Source organism: Hevea brasiliensis, chromosome 6 (genome assembly GCF_030052815.1).
Source record: "Hevea brasiliensis isolate MT/VB/25A 57/8 chromosome 6, ASM3005281v1, whole genome shotgun sequence".
NCBI lineage: Eukaryota > Viridiplantae > Streptophyta > Magnoliopsida > Malpighiales > Euphorbiaceae > Hevea > Hevea brasiliensis.
Genome location: NC_079498.1, coordinates 107,911,069 through 107,930,381, shown reverse-complemented (window position 1 = coordinate 107,930,381; position 19,313 = coordinate 107,911,069). Strand labels below are relative to the sequence as shown.

Below are 19,313 nucleotides of genomic sequence, written 5' to 3'. Positions count from 1 at the left end.
TAACTATTTCAATGAAAAATCGACCTATGAATCACTTTTAATCTAGTTCATTGCGATTAGAGGTGAGCATTCGGTTCGAATCGAATCGAACCGAATTAAATTATAAAAATCGAACCTCAAATTTTAGAAATCAAACTGAATCGAAATGGGTGAAAAATCGAATCGAACCGAACCGCTCTATTTCGATTCGATTCGGTTTAAACCGGTCAGTTTGATTTTTTATTGATTTTTTAATTTAGACTTTATTTTCAAGTTATTTAGTCTAATTTTAACTTTGGTTTGAACCTAATAACCATTAATCAATAAAATTAAACAATTAATATATATATATAATTAAATATAATTTATAAATTATCCATAAAAATAAATTAATTCAAAAATCGATTCGGTTCTATTTAATTTGATTTGACTATATAAATTACTATTCAGTTCGATTCGGTTTAATTAATTTTTTTCTCTTTAAAATCGAACCGAATTGAAATAACTAAAATTTTTATAATTTAAAATCAAATCGAATCGATTTAATTTTAAAATCAAATCAATTAAACTAAATTAATTCGATTCAATTCGATTCGATTTTTTAATTTAAATCGAACTCTGCTCAGCCTAATTGCGATACATAAGATATTAACTTATTTTATTTGTCTTTGAAGCAATCATTGCAAAAGTAGCTTTGATTTTTATGCTGCTTTATTGATACTTTCGGTAAATAAAAATATGTTTTAATATAAAATAAATATAAAATATATTTATATAATAAATAAATAATATTCAATTATAAATTTTAAAATAATAATTTATTTTATTAATTAAATAAAATTTTAAGAATTGTATTACACATTACCGTTAATTTTTCTAAATTTAATATAATTATAAATTTAGTATTTTTTAATAATAATTATTATAATGGAAAGAATATAGGCTGACTAAGGTCACCCAAAGAATCCACCGAATGTGTCCAAAAAGGCAAAATTTGCCAAATGAAATGAATTGGCATGGACAAGCTCCTCCTTTCCATAACTTGTCGTTTCAACTTTCAGATTTGCTTTAGGCTTTTAGCCATTTATTCAAAACTCAACCCATTAACTTAATTTACCCTTTATCTGGATAATCAATTGTACAAATAAAATAAATAATTATGTTAGTTGGATAAAAATATAAGAAAAATATAATTTTTTATTAAAAGTAAATTAATAATAATAATAATAATTCTCATAAAAATAATAATATTATTATTATACTCACAATTTTTTTTTCTTATGTTTAAATTAATTATCCAAATATAAAATTGTCTGCGAAGTTTAATAATATTTTTCACTAATATCATTACTTATTTATTGAACTAAATTGTATTGTATAAGAATGTTATTACGAATAATATTAATTTCTCTTTATTTTTATTTAATTAAAAAAATATTTTGAATTATTTAAAAGGATTTTAAAATTTTAATTTCTTTTAAATTTTCTTTATTTTTTTCTTATATTGATAAAATTTTAAAGAAATCAAAGTTATTATATTTTTTATTCTCAGTTTTTCCTTCAATCTAAATAAAAGATTAAGGAAATTTATACATCTTAATGTGAGGGAAGAAAGATGTACTTCAAAAGTATTGAATAAAATCTCCCTAATTTAGGAGTGATTTTTTGTTTAGTAAGTTGGATTTTCACTATTGAAATTAGAAATATCAAATATAAGATTAATTCATATAATTAAGATGACAACGGATAAAATATATATATATAAAAATTTACTATATTTGAATCTAAATTTGATTAATATTTATATAATTTAAATTGAGTTAATATTTATAAAACTTAAACCAAATTTAAACTTGGTTATTATTACTTAAAAAAATATATAAATTCATTTAATTTTATATATTTTAACTAATAAATTATATAAAAATTTATTTTTATTAATAATTTATATTTTAAAAAATTAATTATTTCACAAAATGTTTAAATTTGTTTTATTGAAAATAAAAATTTAAAATTTAAAATATTATTATAAAAACATATATTTATATTTAATTAAATATTAATATAAATAAAATTAAATAATAAATATATAACATATAAATTTAAATTTAATCTAAATTTATACTTAAACTTAATTATATATTATTTAAATTTTTATTTTTAGAATTTAATCAATCACATGCCCATAAAAATCTAATGGTTATTATCCCTATATATAGTTTTTTTTAATTGTTCACATTTTAATTTACTTTAATTTTAATATAATTCAGTGGCTAATTAAAAAAAAATCTGGCAACTTTAAATAATATTCACCAATTTCAGTTTAATTTAAAAAATATAAAATAATTAATTTTAATTTTAAATTAAACCAAATCGATTTCGAGTTCATACAAAACGATGGCGGCGCCCGCCTTTAACTTGTTCGACATTACTGTCACTTTGGTCCCACAAAAATTGACAAATTGTTTGTGTTTATGAAATTCAACTAATAAAATTAGCACCTTCAAATAAATAAAATTTCCATTAATTTATTTTAATTTTTTTTTTTTTAAATTAAAAAAAAGTCTTAAATATATTATAATATTAAATCGATAATAATTAATATATTAATTAATAAAGTTTAATTTAAGAGTATGGCCCATTGAAAGAAAACGAAAACACAGTCAGTTTGGCGGTGCCGCTGAAAAGGAAGGAAGGAAGAGATATCCACTGTCCCAAGCCAGAAAGTCAAGGCTTAAAATCTCGACTCTTCCTTCTCTCTTTTCTTGCTCTCCTCTCTGTTTATCTCTCTGTGGAGAAGAAAATGAACTCTCTTTGTAAATTACCAAACAGCCTAATCTCATATCTGCTATCGTCATCCAAATCTAATTATTATAGTACTTGCAATTCCGAGGAAGGTTCTCGATTATTGAAAGACTATGCGACGCGGGAATTCAATGCTTTCCTGTGGATTTCTCTTGTTACCATCACTGCTCTCTTGCTAGAGAAGGTTTTCAAGTTGTTTAGATTATGGGCTAAAGCGAGGAGAATCACCGGCCCTGCTTGTACTTCCTTCTTCGGGCATAAGAACTTTGGTTCCCGCTGGAATTTCATCGGTGAGTGATCGGTTATCGATGATGCATTTGGTTTTGATTTTATTCTCTATTTGGTTGATGGGAAAGAGAAGGAGAAGCTGTAAATTGGTTAGAATTTGAAGTTGGAAGTTAGTTGACAGATGAGAGAAAAGGAAACGAAAGAGGAATAATAAGTTGATTAATGTTTGGATACTTTTGAAATTGATTTGATTGCAGGGAAACTGACGTTAATTTCTGTGGTTTGTTAGGGATTCAAAATTGGAAATTTAGAATGTTAACGTAATGATAAAGAAAAGGAAAGAAAATAAAGAAAAGGGAAAAAAAAAAAGTCAATTAGACTCTTTTGAATCTATAGATGTTTGTAGATCATTTTTGTTGGGTGTGAACTACCTTTTTTACTATCTTTGGGTATGCATTTAATTTCTGTTATTAAATGAATGAAAACATTGAGTATGATTTTTAGTCATCTTCTTGGATCTCAGACCTGCTGTCGGAGCTGCACAATAAATATGGATCAGTTTTCAAGTTGTGGTTGGGGCCTACTCAGCTTCTGGTATCCATAAAAGACCCAGAACTTATCAAAGAGATGCTTTTGAAGGCCGAGGACAAATTGCCTTTTACTGGAAAGGCTTTTCGTTTAGCCTTTGGACGATCAAGCCTTTTCTTCTGCTCCTATGATCAGGTACCAACTTTTCCTTGTGTCCCACCTTCCTCCCACTGCTTGTGTTATAAAATTTTCATCATTTATAAACCGTATAAACCGCATAAATTGCCTTTTGTTATTTGGTAAATTTGTCTCAGCACATCCATGAATTTGATTGGGTCAAGATTATTCCATCTGATCTAATGTAGTTGTTTAATTCGACAATTGCATTTGTGTTAGATTCGAGATTTTCTATGCATAGAATTTCTTAATATTTTGTTTTTATTACTTCTCTTCTTGAGACGTGATAAGTTGTAACGGTCGGACTCCAACACTAGAGTAATTGTCCGCTTTGGCCACGAGCCTCACGATTTTGTCTCATAAATGGAACGGAGAACTTCCCGGGAGGTTATCCATCCGAGGGTTTCTCTCCAGCGGGAGCCTCTAGTGATTAATTTTCCCATTTTATATATCATTACTTTTTTGAACCCAAGACCATCTCCGTGCTTTGCCGATGTGTGATTTGCCTAAGAGACTTTTCTCCCCCCTCTCGGGACTTAGCGTCCTCGCTGAGGTTTGCCCCACTATTGCCCAAGAGGACACACGAGCGTTTCTGATACCAATTGTAACGGTCGGGCTCCAACCACTAGAGGAATTGTCCGCTTTGGCCATGAGCTCACGGTTTTGTCTCATAGGTGAAATGGAGAACTTCTCAGGAGGTCACCCATCCTAGGATTTCTCTCAAGAGAGCACGCTTAAACCACTAGAGGAATTGTCTGCTTTGGCCATGAGCCTCGCGGTTTTGTCCCATAGGTGGAATGGAGAACTTCCCAGGAGGTCACCCATCCTAGGATTTCTCTCAAGCGAGCACGCTTAACCCTAGAGTTCTTCCAACTCTCCAGGCCATTTCACCAAAAGGCGCCTCTAGTGATTAGTTCTCCCATTTTATATATCATTACTTTTTGAACCCAAGACCATCTCCGTGCTTTGCCGATGTGGTATTTGCCGATGTGTTATTTGCCCAAGGGGCAAAATCCCACAAAGGGAAGGGGCAAAATCCCACATCGGCAAAGCATTGAGATGGTCTTGGGTTCAAAAAGTAATGATATATAAAATGGGGGAACTAATCACTAGAGGCGCTTTTTGGTGGAATGGCCTGGAGAGTTGGAAGAACTCCAGGGTTAAGCGTGCTCGCTTGAGAGAAATCCTATGATGGGTGACCTCCTGGGAAGTTCTCCATTCCACTTATGGGACAAAACTGTGAGGTTCATAGCCAAAGCGGACAATTCCTCTAGTGGTTGGAGCCCGACCGTTACAGTTGAGCGGCACTTGTGAGAGTGAAATCGTTGAGGAGAACTCATTCAGAAGAAAGAGCTCAAAAGTGGAAATATGAATTTACACCGTTAAGATTTGATAATATGGGAGCATAATGTCCTATGAAAGCACTAAATTAGTGCTGTTGTATTAGCTTGGGTTTCTTTCTCATGGTTAGAAGTTAGATGACTCAAGTATTTAATCAGATGCAACCTTTCCTCAATTAAGAAGCTACATAAGAAATTCCTTGGATTATAACACATACTTGGAAGATATCTAAATTAACTTGATCACAAGTTACAATATTGGGCTGTTTCTCTCTACTCAATCGGAGAGGTTCATAGGACACCTCCCTTAATATAGGATATAAGGTCCTTTCCTTTAATGGAATTCTCATACCAAATGGATAATGGATATAGGTTTTGAATTAAAGCCCTCGGGACCATGCCTAGGGCTTCACCATCAATCTGTCTAGTTTTCAGAAAACTAATCATTATTAGATCATTTAATATTTATCAGTGAAGCAGCCAAACAAAGAAAAGAGCTAGTGTTTGTCATAAAAGTTTGATTTAGATTGTTCCCTTTTCAGATTCTTTATTGATACTAGGAGTTTTGATCTTTTCCATATATTTAGTTTTACTATGAAGATGTGATTATATTTTATGTCCCATATGTACCTTTTTCATATGCAGGCAGAAAAAAGGAGAGAATCATTGGCATTGCAGTTGAATGAAAAGTTGCTTGGTAGAGCAAATGTAATTCCTAAATATGTCATAGATTGTGTCATGGAAAGACTAGATGAGATGAGCAAAGGAGTTGTTGATTGTAAAATGGTTTCTCAGCATATGGCTTTTACCATTTTGGGGACAACACTCTTTGGAGATGCATTCTTGGCATGGTCCAAGGCAAATTTCTATGAGGAGCTTCTAATGATGATTGCTAAAGATGCCTCCTTTTGGGCCTCATATAGAGTTACTCCCTTCTGGAAACAGGGATTTTGGAGGTACCAGTCTTTGTGCACTAATTTGAAATATTTAACTCAGGACATTGTTCAACAGTGCAGAAAAAACTGCAAACTTTTTCACCATGTGGATCAAAACTCCAATGATGAAACTGTCAAATATGGGATGAAAGCTGCATCTGGCATGCCAACATCTGGTGATGTGTTGCAAGATAAATTCTCAAGGGAGATTGATGGCCATCATAATTTAAGGGAAGAGCCGTGTGGGAATATTATGGGTATGATGTTTCATGGATGCATTGCCACTGCAGGTTTGGTGACTAATATCTTGGAGAGGCTTGTCACAAATCCAGAGATACAGGATAAGGTGGGGGCTTTTCTTTCCTTTAACTGTGATGTTCGTGCAGATGCAATGCTGAGAACTTTGATTCTGACCTTTTGTTATTATTTCTTTGTCATGAGGCTGGTGCTAAATTATTGCTGTACATAGTTTTTGTTGTTCTCTCTCATGAGGCTCAGGGAACTCCATTACGAATGTTATCATATTTCTCCTTACCTTTAGTTTTCCATACTCTATTTGTTGCATAATTCTTGCCATGCATTTTAGGTACCTGCTATATGGTTTACCGGTAGGTTGTGATGTTTTTGAGAAGATGATGTTTTTCAACTGCCCTTTCTCTAGTCGTCTTCATAATTTAACCTATATGTGCTATTTATTAAAATGTAATTGAGTTTTGTTTTAAATTATTCATTTAGAATGCGTGTTGGTTTTCTTTATATTATGATGAAATTGCATAGTTTGTTGACAGTGATGCAATAGGCATTAAGTTGGAGTAATGATTACATTTTATTTTTCGTTTTTGTTATATTGGGAAAGTATGGTGTTCAATTATTTTGGATGGCCCATTCTGGGGATTGAAGGTTTATGTTGTAATTTACTTGGAAATTAATATTCAAATGTCTACAGATATACTCAGAGATTATTATTGTAAGGCAAGGGTCAATGAAAGATGCTGAAAACGTTGATAAGATGGTTTTGCTGTTGGCAACTATTTATGAATCAGCTCGACTTGTGTCACCAGGACCTTTGCTACAAAGATGTTCTTTGAAAGATGGTAAGTCAATGCCCTTTATATGCCAAGAGCTGGTTTGGCATAGCAGATTTTTAATTTTTAATTTTTTTCCCTGTACCAAGATGCATAGTGGTCACCTTGAACATTTAGTTTGCTTAGAGGACTTGGCATAGCAGGATACTTATCCTTTTTTTTTACTATAATCAGTGTTGTACTTGGTAGCAATATCACAATGAGTTGCTCTGTTTTGAAACCTTTGCCTTCATGAATTTTGGGAAATTTGTCTTCAAAGTTGTGTTCATGTTCATGCACATGCACATGCACATGCACATGATGGGTGAGGGAAGAAGGAATGATGTGTGGGAGGGCTTTATGTAACCATATGCTGGCTAGTGGCTATAGTGCCTTTAGCTTATGGTGTTTATATGTTGAGTATCATGAATGTTAGGTGTGAAGCAAATTGGAAATGACCAGTTGGTCTATATCACTCAACTTTGCCATCTGTGAATTTTTATTTTTATTTTTATTTTTATATTATGTATTGTTTTTATGGTATGCTTCCAAAGAATGCAACCAAGATTGCATTTTAGATTTATCATTTATGTTACAAGATTTTTTTTACCAGCTTAGCTTTATCAATCAGCTGTATGCTACTGCTGCTTTTCATAATTGCTAATTCTGGTTTATTATTTTCTTTTTATTGTATATAGTCACTGATTCTTTCTGTTTCTCCCTTTTAATGCAAGATTTGAGACTCAAAAATGGTGTAATTATACCAGCTGGAGCAGTACTAGTTGTACCTGTGCATTTGCTGCAGATGGATGATGCTAGTTGGGGCAGTGATGCTAGCAAATTTAATCCATACCGGTTTTTGTCAAAAGTTGGAAAGGTTTCTGATTCAGAGCAGGATAATTCATTTACAGGTTCTACTCTTTCCTGTGTCCAGTTTTTTTTCCCCCCTGTAAAAAATACAATTTACATGCAGCTCAAATCATATGCTCAAGTGAATTGCCTAAGATACGTAAATTTGTTACATTATAGTTAATTGGCTATCCAAGTGTCTTCTTTATCCTCTTAATGTGGATATTTACCAATAACTTTTGTTTGCATCACATTTTATTGGCATCATTTATAGTTCTATTGATTTTAAGTTACCCTCACATCTAGTATTTCTCGTGACAAGTTCTGGAATATTTATCCATTACATGCATTGTTAAGCTTAACATAACATTACTCAAAAAGCTTCATGATTAACCGATCTGTAGTAATAATAATATTCTCAGAGGTTTCTGAAGGTGCTGTTGACCTGACTCGGAGCTCATTCATTTTGAATGATCCAAATGACAATGCAGCATTTCTTCCCTTTGGTTCTGGTACACGTGCGTGTGTGGGTCAGAAATTTGTAATGCAAGGAGTTGCCACTTTGTTCGCTTCATTACTTGAACGCTACGAGGTTTGTTGGATAAGCTACTATTTCTTTCTTTATTTGTTCATGTATACAATTTTGTTTATAACAATGTCTTCCTGCTTAATCATGACTTACTGTTTTAATTTGCAAGTTTTCACATGTATAGGTGATGGTTAGGATAGTGACATTTTCATAGATAGTGACTTAATCTATGGAGTCTTTATTCTCTGATACAAAATGACAGGTAAGGCTTCAACCAGGATTGGGAAATGACCCAAAATCAACCGGTCCAGAGATAGTATTTGTGAGGAGAAGCAGTCAAAAGAATGAATAAATGTGAAGGTTACTGTGCAAGAACAAGCTTTTCTATTGTTGCTTCAACAACCATTATTGTATAACCACTTAAACCGAAAAAAATCCTTTCTTATCCTTCCTGTGTCTGCAGAATAGATGGGGTGGTCATTTCCTTTTTTTGCTTAGTAGCTGCTAAAGAGGAGAATGTCGCATGAGTATGTTTTATGTCTCATGCTTTTTCTCTTCAGGTTTTTAGAATAGCTAGAGTGCTGTCCTTGATGCCATGATAATTGGTTTGGTTTTGAAGCACTCGAGCCTGTATTCGCTACCGAGCCTAGCGGTTTTCTTCCCCATCTTTCATCTTTGAAGCTCCTACTATTATTATTATTATTATTATTATTATTATTATTATTTCTTGTAGTTCTATCGTGTGAACTTTATTAATTTTTTTTTTCTCTCCAAGAGGGAGTTTATGTTGTAACTTGATGCTTACAGAATGATGTGTGATGTTATATTCTTAATTTATGAATAAATTTTGCATGATCAATTGCTTTATACAACGGAAATGAATTTCATATATTTTTATATGATCTATATATTCACCTCATACCTGATCTGGTTAATAGTTGGTTCAGAGTCGAAATTTGGTCGGTTCAATTTGACATTAAAATCGGATTAATTTCAATCAAAGTTAAATTGATTAAAGTTAGTTTTGATTGAGTCGGAATTAATTATTCGATTTTAGGTTAAAATTAAATTTCTTTCTGTTAAAAAAAATTAATTGAATTAAAATTAAGTTAAAATTATATAAAAATTAAAATTAAAATCAAATTAAAATAAGAAAAATTTTAAAATTTTGGTTTCAATTTCGTAAAATTTGAGTCTAACTTCTCGATTTAAACATGGTTTAACTCGTCAGTAACTTCTATGTTATTTCACATTTAATAGATTTTAAATGTTTTATTATATTTTAATTTTTGATGTTTAAATTAAATTAAATTTTAATTATTAAAATAAAAAAATTTAATGGATTATTACATTGTAAATAATATATAGTAGTACGTTTTAAAATTTTTTATTAATGAATTATGAGTAATCATATTAACACTCTTTGTTTCTTTTTTTTTTTTTTTCATTAAGTTTCTCAAAGGGACCCGCCCCATGTCCATCCAGTGGGTAACAAGCAACGTAGGAAAAGATATACACGTTAAAGGCTACGGAGTTGGAGGCCGTTGATCAACACATAAATACACGCGTCAAAATTGCTGGTATCCAGCGTAGCCAAATGAAGAGAGAGAAAAGAGCGAGTCGACCAGAAATCTTATAAAGCCATGAAATCCTACACCTCTTCAAAATCTTTCTCTTCTCTACTTTTTCTCCTGTTACTCTCCTTCTTTGGGATTGGAAATGGCCACTCTCGGAGGAGTTCGCGATTCCCAATGCACCGCCAACAGCGTCGAGATCGACAGCCTCGCTCGCTTCGCCGTCGAACAACACAACAATAAAGAGGTACCAGATGTGTTTTATTTGTTTATTTTCAGGTGTTTTAATTGTTGAAGAAGAGTTTTAAAGACTCTCTTTGAATTTCACGTGTAGAATGCGATGCTGGAGTCTGCCAGAGTCGTGAAGGCGAAGGAGCAAGTGGTGGCCGGAACTCTGCATCACCTTACTATCGAAGAGATCGAGGCTGGAAAGAAGAAGCTTTATGAAGCTAAGGTTTGGGTAAAGCCTTGGCTTAATTTCAAAGAATTGCAGGAGTTCAAGCATACCAGTGATGTCGACGGTGGTGTTGCTTCCTCCTTTACCCCCTCAGATGTCGGTGTCAAGAAAGATCATAAAGCTTTAGCTTTTAGCTTTGGTTTTGTAAATCAGATGGGCATGGTGCTGGATGGAAAGAAGTGCCACTACATGATCCTGCAGTGCAAGATGCTGCCAGCCGTGCTGTGAAGACCATTCAACAGAGGTCCAACTCATCGTTCCCTCATGAACTTCAAGAGATTATTCATGCCAAGGCTGAGGTATTCTTTTTGTTTCATTTGTTTCTTTCTTAGGTTAGAACTTAGAACCTGGTATGGAAGACTGGTGATGGTGGTTATGATTTTAAGTGGTACCAAATTCACTTGACAATTTTTTTTTTTTTTAATTGAACAAGTAGAATGAAACCACATTGTTTTGAATCATTTGTTGGACTACCCGGGATTAAAAAAAAGAGAGCTGTTTGTGACTCCAAGGCTTGGTTGGTTTGTCTTGGAAGCGGAATGTGTATCCTCAAAGCTGAAATAGAATTCCATTATGTCCCTTGGCAAGGAACCAAATACATTCTAATTGCCATGGGAATGAAACGCTTCTCTTTTTAGTATAATTTTGAAATTGCCATCATGTACAGGCAAAATGAAACAAGAGAATGCAAATCCGAGAATGCATTCATTTATATTCTAATTACATTTTCAAGCAAACCAAAGTTCTTATATGTAAATTTAGTTTTTGGACCGACTCTAGCAGGTTTCTTTCTCAGATTTGGAGGTTTAATATGTAGTAATTTACTTTGGGATTATCATGTTTAACGGTGATTGATGTTTACCGTCTGAACTTTTCCACCCCTGCCCATAAACCCTTTTGAGTTAATAACTGTTTGAATTGTGGACAGATAGTAGATGATCGTGCAAAAAGAAGCGAAGAGAAGTTCAAGGTTGTGGTGCACAAGAACAGTGAAGGCACCTTCCTTCTCGATCAGATGGAGCCACACGCGTAACTGCGGAATTTACTCACATGTGGTTTAAACCATCATACGCATTATTGATACATACGCGTCGTCCCTGCTTTCACTATATGATATGATGATAAGTGATGGGAGAGCCAGCAACATGTTGCTATATACTCCAATTTGTATATCACTATGTGCATCTATGCGTTACGACCATTTCGCCCAGGGATACATGTATACATATTTAGAAAAAGGTTTTTAGGTAATGTTTTAGTTCAGGTGTGGCCCAACTCCTGGTTTAGAACGGATGCGCCAACAATTGCCCGACAAAACCCCCCGTTTCAACCCCTTGATACCCTCACTTCTGTCAGAAGCCTGCGCTGCGAGGTCCGGCGCGGAACGTCGTTCAATTTGAATATCATATACTGTTTTATTCATCTTCATTGGCCGATGTGGGATCTGATTTCTCTGTAAACTTTAATATTTTGATTTGAAGGTGTTATCTTGCTTCTCGTGACCCTTCCTCACCGTCACTGCAATCATCTGGGATGGGCTTCCTGGCTCGAGTATAATTTGGTAATCCTAGATTACGGGGAAGAATTGGTGGTAATCCTAATTTGGCACAACTAATGTTGAAGTTGACCAAGATTCCAACAGATCCTCAACTTCAAGGCAGGTCTGTGGATGTAGACAGGAAGAACCATTGAAGTTTATTGAACATGTACAAGAAGAATGTGGATAAAAATTAACAAACAGAAGTCGTTTCCCATCTCATATCCTCTCTCCCAACCTTTCTCTTTGATCTTGGAGTAATACAATCGTCGAGTAAAAATCCAGCACTGGCAACTGCCAGAGGAATCAAAGCTTTGTCTTTGAAAGTACAAAAATTTCCATGTCATCTGAACAATGGTAAGAAAAAATCTCCCAACGTATTGATACTTGTTTTGGTAAGTATTTTTCTTGAAAGAAATCAAGATGCATTTTTAATCTTCCATTTTGGTAATTGGATTTTTACTTATTATTTTAGTTGTGTATGCCTACTGAATCTGTTCAATGTTTTCGTTCCACAAGCATATGAATTCTTCCGTTGCATTTTTCTTTCACCCCTAATGAATAAAAACATTCAATGTGAAGTAACCTGGTATCTAATTCTTTTTCATCAATGAACTATACTCCAGTGGTTAAATTATTCTCATGCACTAGCAGTCTATCATGCTTTATGCTAAGCCAGCAAGCAGCCAGCCGAACCACCCTCCTAAACAGTGCCAAAGTTCCATGAGATATACTAACAAAATGGGGTTGGACTGAAACTGAAAAACGAATCAAAACACAACAATCTTAAACAGCAACTTTTACTAAGGCTGCCATGTTCATCATACATTAGACATTCAAATCACACAAAGTTAATGTTCTACGCAAGTCTACTACTGCAAATGGTTGTTAGAAGATAGCATGGCAGGAAAGGAAAGAGAGACAGAGAAAAACCTAAACGATCTTTATCATTTCTGCCTTTCCCAGGAAGAACGACACAGGGCACATGTTCATTCTCCAATGTGTACTTGTCTTTCTGGTATTCACCTTCTGCTGCTTTCCTCTCCTTGTATTCACATCCATTAATCAAATCCCAACCACTAACCATTTCCTAAGAAGTCTCTGTTAATGGTAGATTAGCCTTCTTCATCATAATCTTCCTCCTCCTCATCTAATCTTGTGCTGAGCTTTGCAAGCTGCAGAGGGTCGATGGCCATTTTGTCCATTTCAGAAAGCGACCAACCTGGATATTCTTCTTGATTAGTTTCAGCAGTAGGCACTGCAGATGAGTTGTCAACCACTGTTGCTGCTGCTGCAGGTGCTGCTGCTGTTGTTGCAGCAGCTGTAGCCTTTGTGTCCTCATTCTCATTCACGTCAGCATTCAGATCAAAGTTTCTTTCCGATGCAGTGGCACCATCACCGACTATCATATCTTCCTCCAACAATTCCTTTTGTTCTGAACCATTATCTACCACCATTCCAGGATTTGAGTTATTTTGTACGTTCTGTTGAAGAGTTGTACCGGGCTCAGATTCAATCTCACGATGAGAAGACTCTCGTTCCATGTTTCGAACGCCTCGTCCTCGGCCCCTTCCTCGACCACGCCCTCTCCCTCGGCCACTGCTGCCTGCATGGTTCATCTCATGCTGGAAACATCATAAAATTCCTCCATTAACATTTTTTTAGTATACACTCTGATTCAAACACTACATACACCAAATTTAGAACAGCTGAACATAACATCTTTCACACTATTTTCTTTTTTCCCCCCCTCTATTCAAGAAGTTGCAGCCAAATAGTCTAAAGTGATGGATCAAAGTTGAAAAAGGTAACAAAGACAGTGATTGAACCTAAATTTGAAAATGGAGTAACAAAAAATCAACCAACCAATGATAGGAAAAGGTTAGAAGACAGATTAATGTAAACTCTTGTAGTGAACTATAGATGACATCAATTTAATTCATCAACACACTCTAGTTTGAGAAATATTTGGAGTGCTATCTTACCATCCTGCTTCTCTTCAACTCTTCATCACTGTCATTGCATTCATCCCCAATGGGCTTCCTGACATAATATCAATAAATAAGCTTAATTTGGTAATCCTAGATTAAAGGGGAAGAAGGGCTCCAGGAGAGACGTGGCTTAAGTGAGGAAAAAATAACAAGATTTGTATTAACCTCTTTTGAAGGGTTCTGTGATCTGCAGTGTTATCAGAATGACCGTGACCATAGTCAGGAACCCTGCTGACAATTTCTCTTAAAAAATCGAAAACATTGTAGCTCTGTACGCAGTGTTTTCTGCAGGTAAAACGAGGAATTCAATTAGATCATATCCACAAAATTTAAAATTGAAATAAAGAAGTAAGAAGAAAGGGGCTCAGAATGGAAACGGCAACATGGCATTACAATCTAATGGAAAATTCACTCTAAGCGAACACCCTTATCTACCCACACAAGTTTAGAGAGGAAAAAATAAACAAGGAATGTAAAGGAATAGCAGGAGAACTACCAACATTTTGGTACTACTCATCTTCCATTATCTAATTCTATAGCGTACTTTGTTGCAAACCCTTCTATTTCTCTCATTTAAAATAGCGCATGAGAAAGCAAAGAGGAAGATTTTCTTTGGTCTTCACGCCCATCCCATGACAAGGTCCCATCAATTAAGATCATAAGTAGTACAACCAATCTCAAAGATCTAGTCTGATATTCAGTCGCATTCCAAAAAGGAAAATCACTATGAAGTACAAAGAACTTGACAGATTGAAGTCTATCAGTCCAAACTAGTTGGATAAATATTAGCTGTACTATTTTGGATAACTACTTTAGCATATGAAACTACTTTAGAACAGCTTGGAAAGATTCTCCGATAAGATCACTAAAAGCTTATCTAATTGTCCCTCTGCCACATATACTCAGCCACAATAGCAGTGATCCATTATATGCTAACACCAAATTACAGGACTTCCCATGAATCACAATGTCCATCTATAGACCTACTGAGTGAAACCTATCAACATAAGTAACTCAAAAGTGGGTCCAGTTGTCACATTCACAGGCATTATAGTTTATTTACTTCACTAGTTTAAAAAGTTGTGCTTGAAACACTTTTACTTCTTAGTGTGCGTTTGTTTTAGTTTACTTTTTGATTTCCTCATTTTCTCATAGCACCAAAAACTTTCAACACGTCAGGTGGCATTACTCATAAATGTCAAGTCAACTAGCAAAGGGAACTTTAAGGAAAACAAATCCAGATGACAAATACAACATTCCTAATTAGTAAGAAAACAGCAAGCCAAAAATTAGCCAGGTAGTAGAAATCCTATTGAGTATGGGCAATTTCTCACTTACAAATGCAATGCACCCATAGTTTTTGCTCCTCGCTGCTGTGTGATTTCGTATGTACGGTCACAAAGGTCTTGCAAAAACAATTCCAATGCTTTAGCTGCAATAACATGCAAGAAAAGCATAAGCAACCAAATGTATTTTCATTATCTTGGAAGGCTAAAGAATGGATTGTCACAGCCACTTACAAACTAAAACAGGAACTGCCTGTGCTATCTTCCCAACATCTTCATCAGCTTGCATTATCTTTTTAATGCGAGCCTGCCAAATTAATATTTTCCATCAGATAACAAAACGATTAAGGAAGACCACCCATCAACGACATTTTAAGAAAACCATACCCATAAAAAGGCAAGAATTTCAGTTCAGAAAGATTTCTTTTAGTCAAAATTTCCAAGAATTACGCATCAAGCATGGTGCACTAAGATTTAAACTTTAAAGCCTGCCTCTCTGAGCAATAGTTGAAGTTACACGAGGTAATGAACCCTAGAATCATAGTAGAGGACTGTAAGCATTTCCTAAACAAGCCTCTAAACCCAACTGCCAGAGCTGCCCAGTACCATCATGATTTATAAGTGTTAGCAGCTCAAAGGAATTAAACATTCTGACGTGGCAGAATTCAACCATATTTGCAACAGCCATTTATTCTCAATGGTGTTGCTACACCTACCTAGTTTCTGTAGGCATGGTATAAGAAGTTTTTACATGCCAACAGATGATATCTAACCATTAGACAGCCAATATTTCAAGGATACAATACAGGATGCTCATATAAACACCACTTAGGTCCAAAACCAAACTGATGTAATTTAAGGTAGGCATTTACTATAAACCAGAACTATGGAGGCTTGTTGATTGTGTAGTGGCACTGTGGCAGTATACACTCGTAGTCTATGTATTTGATGGGAAAATTTATCATCCCAATGCCAGAGGCACTTACAGGATATGCTCCCTGAATGTCCATTATCATCAACATATTGGGCATATAATTAACATAATGTGTTATTGTTGATTAAGTACTCTTGAAAACAGAAAACTGAAAAGACACACATATAAACTGTGTCAAACACCCACAGCTCCAGTATTGAAAATCACGTAATCAGGCTGGCCTCTTGCTTGGTAAGGAAAGTGAGAGTAAGAACCGGTAGGTGGCTCTAAATCCATGATCAAAGAAGCAAACCTAATCCCCCTACTAAGGATAACGTAGATCTTGTACCGAATGACTGACCATTACCAACCATTTCTATTAGTAAACAATAATCACTGTGAACAGCAAAATCAAATAAATAGAATTCATCGACTAAGTGCCTATTTAGCATTGAGGTTTCAAGGCCAAAACTGATTTTCTGGTAAAATGCAGACGCCTTTTTGCTATTTTAAAATTCTAATAACTAAAACTTATCAAATTCAATTTTAAATACTTTTTAATACTCTGCAACTAATATATTTAAAAAATTATTTTTCGCAGTTTCAATAGTAATGCCAAATAGACCCAAATCGTCTTCAAAATACAAGTAAAATAACCAATCCCATAAGCTGAGAAAATCATACCACCAAAAAAATGATCCATCCATTTATTTACTTCAATATTGACCACTCGTGGAAGGAAAGCTGCTGCAGATTACTAACACCAAACATAAAGAAGCTATAAAACTGATAATAGCCCAAATAATGAAGCAGCCATCAACTGATTTTCAGCAGCAAAACACTTAATTTATAAAAGAAAAACACAACTGGGACCATTTATGTCCATAATATCTCCATAATTAACATGACTAGCAACATATTCTGAAGCTAATTATAATCACTGACCCAGGGAAAACTCACTAACCATCCAAAAACGAAATACCCATCCGCTGTTTTTCGTGTAAATCACTATCCAAGACAAAGCCAACACCAAATAAGAACAAAACCTGACCCTGATCCTATACCCACATAAATTACCTAGTTTTGAAATACCCAGCATCTAATTCTGCTTGTAGTCAATAAACCAGAACTCCAAATATTGTAATAAGACCAACACCCCCAAATCAAATGAAAATTAAATTAAAGTGAAACTAACCCCCTTCCCAAAATCAATCGATCGATGCAAAAAAGCTTTCATCTCATCAGCTACTAAACAGAGTAAAACCCAAATCAAAATAGAGAGAGAAAGAGAGAGAGAGAGAGAATAATTGAGCAACAGAGAAACTTACAGCTGGGAAACGGGTGTCCAGCTTCTTCCTCATGGCTGTCAGATTTCGAGCACTTAAATTATTAAAAAAAAATCTAAATATATAATTACAAAAGTATAACCAGAAAGCGAAAACAGCTAAAAAGAGAAATCGAAATGATTTTCTTCAAATTAAAATCATTTCTACATAATTGAATTTTGGACATCGCACGAAAAATCTACAAGTTATCCTTCTTCAGATCCAAAATCACGTTAAAACAACAGTCTGTCGTTTCCAATGAATAAAAGTCCGTACATTTTTTACAAAATTTTGAAAAAGAAAATTAAATATTTCAGATAAAATTACAAGTCTGTTGTTTAAATTATAGAACAGTCTATGTGGATAAATACACGTGTGCAACCTTTCTTTTAATACGGAGAAGATCCCTCCTTATTTCCCACAAAAATACTGTTAAACTAGTAGAATGTTTTGCGTGGGCTAATTTATAATTTATAATTTATAATTTAATTTTAATTATATTTTAAATAAAAATATATTATTATTTTTAAATTAATTTTTATTGAAATTTCTTTTTTATTTAATTTAAATATTTTTCATTTATTATAATAATAGTTTTTTAATTAATTTACCAAAAATCAATAAAAATATAAATAAATTTTGAGAATAAGATTAATAAATTTTAAATAAAAATAATAAAAATATAACAAATCAAAAAAAGAATTTAAGAGCAGAATATAAAAAAAAACTTTTTTTAATAACTTTTTTATTTGTTTAGTGGTGTGTCTCAAACCACATAAATATTAACTATTTATAGGTAAAAAAATAAAAAATTATTTAAAATTAAAATTTTAATTTTGTCATTAATTATTATTTAATTAAAAACAAAATATAAACTTATTAAAAGAAAATATTTAAAATAGACTATTTTAATATTAAAATGTTTGCCAAAGAATTTAACTGCTTGAAATAATATATGTGACATGTCATCAATTCAATGCTAATTCACATCAATTCAATGTCATAACTCAAATCAAATAAAAAGAAAATAGAGAAAAATAACTATTATCCCATTATAGTAGAAATTTTAAAGGTAATTTTTTAACTTTATAGAACAAAATGCATTGACTATATAAAGAGTAGTAGTGTATTTGGGTGAATTGTAAAAATGGATATTCCTTTTATAAAGTTATTATAAATAATGATTAAAATTATTTTACAAGAAAAATGTCACAATATAATATATTTCACTAATCAATAAAATGTATAGATCTAATATATATATATATATATATATATATATATATATATATATATAAATTATAATTCAATATTAAATATAATTAATATTTTATGAAATATAAAATAAGAACTGTCAATTGTTAATTACTTTTTTAATAAATATTATTTAATTGAGAGTTATTATAGATATTTCAACGATTATAATTGTACAATGATAGATTTAGATACTATGCGTATAAATATATATAGACTTGCAATTAATGAAAATTTTATTTAAAATTTTAATTCATTTATATATATATATATATATATATATATATATATATATATATATATATATATTTAATTTAATATATATTTAATTAATTTAAAATTTTTAATTAATGATTTTAATAATATAGAAAAGAGATTAAATATAGGGGTACATTTGTAAAAATAAAAATCTAGAAATAATTTTATAATACTAATATATTGTGTTATATATAATGTATTTTAATAAAAAAATTTAGATGAATAAAAATTTTATTTAAAAAAAATTAAAGTGTAATAATTGTATTAAATTTATTATTGAAAAT

General features: G+C 32.7%; 3 protein-coding genes across 6 annotated transcripts; 2 read left to right on the top strand and 1 right to left on the bottom strand.

The window, feature by feature from the left end:
• The first annotated feature begins 2,624 nt into the window (after positions 1–2,624).
• Positions 2,625–9,306, top strand: LOC110634617 (uncharacterized). 2 transcript variants are annotated; one of them, XM_021783693.2, is made up of 7 exons: positions 2,625–3,074; positions 3,536–3,735; positions 5,703–6,338; positions 6,939–7,086; positions 7,791–7,967; positions 8,340–8,497; positions 8,697–9,306. In XM_021783693.2, the coding sequence occupies exons 1-7, from the start codon at positions 2,783–2,785 to the stop codon at positions 8,784–8,786; spliced, it is 1,701 nt and encodes a 566-aa protein (XP_021639385.2). In that variant the 5' UTR covers positions 2,625–2,782; the 3' UTR covers positions 8,787–9,306. The 2 variants fall into 2 exon arrangements, with proteins under 2 accessions (XP_021639385.2, XP_021639384.2); XM_021783692.2 differs by having other exon boundaries at positions 8,328–8,497.
• Positions 9,307–10,098: 792 nt separating this feature from the next.
• Positions 10,099–11,716, top strand: LOC110634623 (cysteine proteinase inhibitor 12). The gene is made up of 4 exons (XM_058149172.1): positions 10,099–10,255; positions 10,343–10,567; positions 10,600–10,764; positions 11,394–11,716. Exons 1-4 carry the CDS (start codon positions 10,154–10,156, stop codon positions 11,496–11,498), a joined length of 597 nt encoding a protein of 198 aa, XP_058005155.1. The 5' UTR covers positions 10,099–10,153; the 3' UTR covers positions 11,499–11,716.
• A 1,072-nt stretch (positions 11,717–12,788) lies between these two features.
• Positions 12,789–17,819, bottom strand: LOC110634646 (uncharacterized). 3 transcript variants are annotated; one of them, XM_058149170.1, is made up of 7 exons: positions 17,521–17,819; positions 16,877–16,949; positions 15,514–15,586; positions 15,332–15,425; positions 14,159–14,278; positions 13,988–14,045; positions 12,789–13,627 (listed from the first exon to the last, which is right to left on the bottom strand). In XM_058149170.1, exons 3-7 carry the CDS (start codon positions 15,566–15,568, stop codon positions 13,118–13,120), a joined length of 837 nt encoding a protein of 278 aa, XP_058005153.1. In that variant the 5' UTR covers positions 15,569–15,586; positions 16,877–16,949; positions 17,521–17,819; the 3' UTR covers positions 12,789–13,117. The 3 variants fall into 3 exon arrangements, with proteins under 3 accessions (XP_058005153.1, XP_058005154.1, XP_021639416.2); XM_058149171.1 differs by having other exon boundaries at positions 16,877–16,939; XM_021783724.2 differs by lacking the exon at positions 16,877–16,949 and having other exon boundaries at positions 17,521–17,818.
• Positions 17,820–19,313: the final 1,494 nt, after the last annotated feature.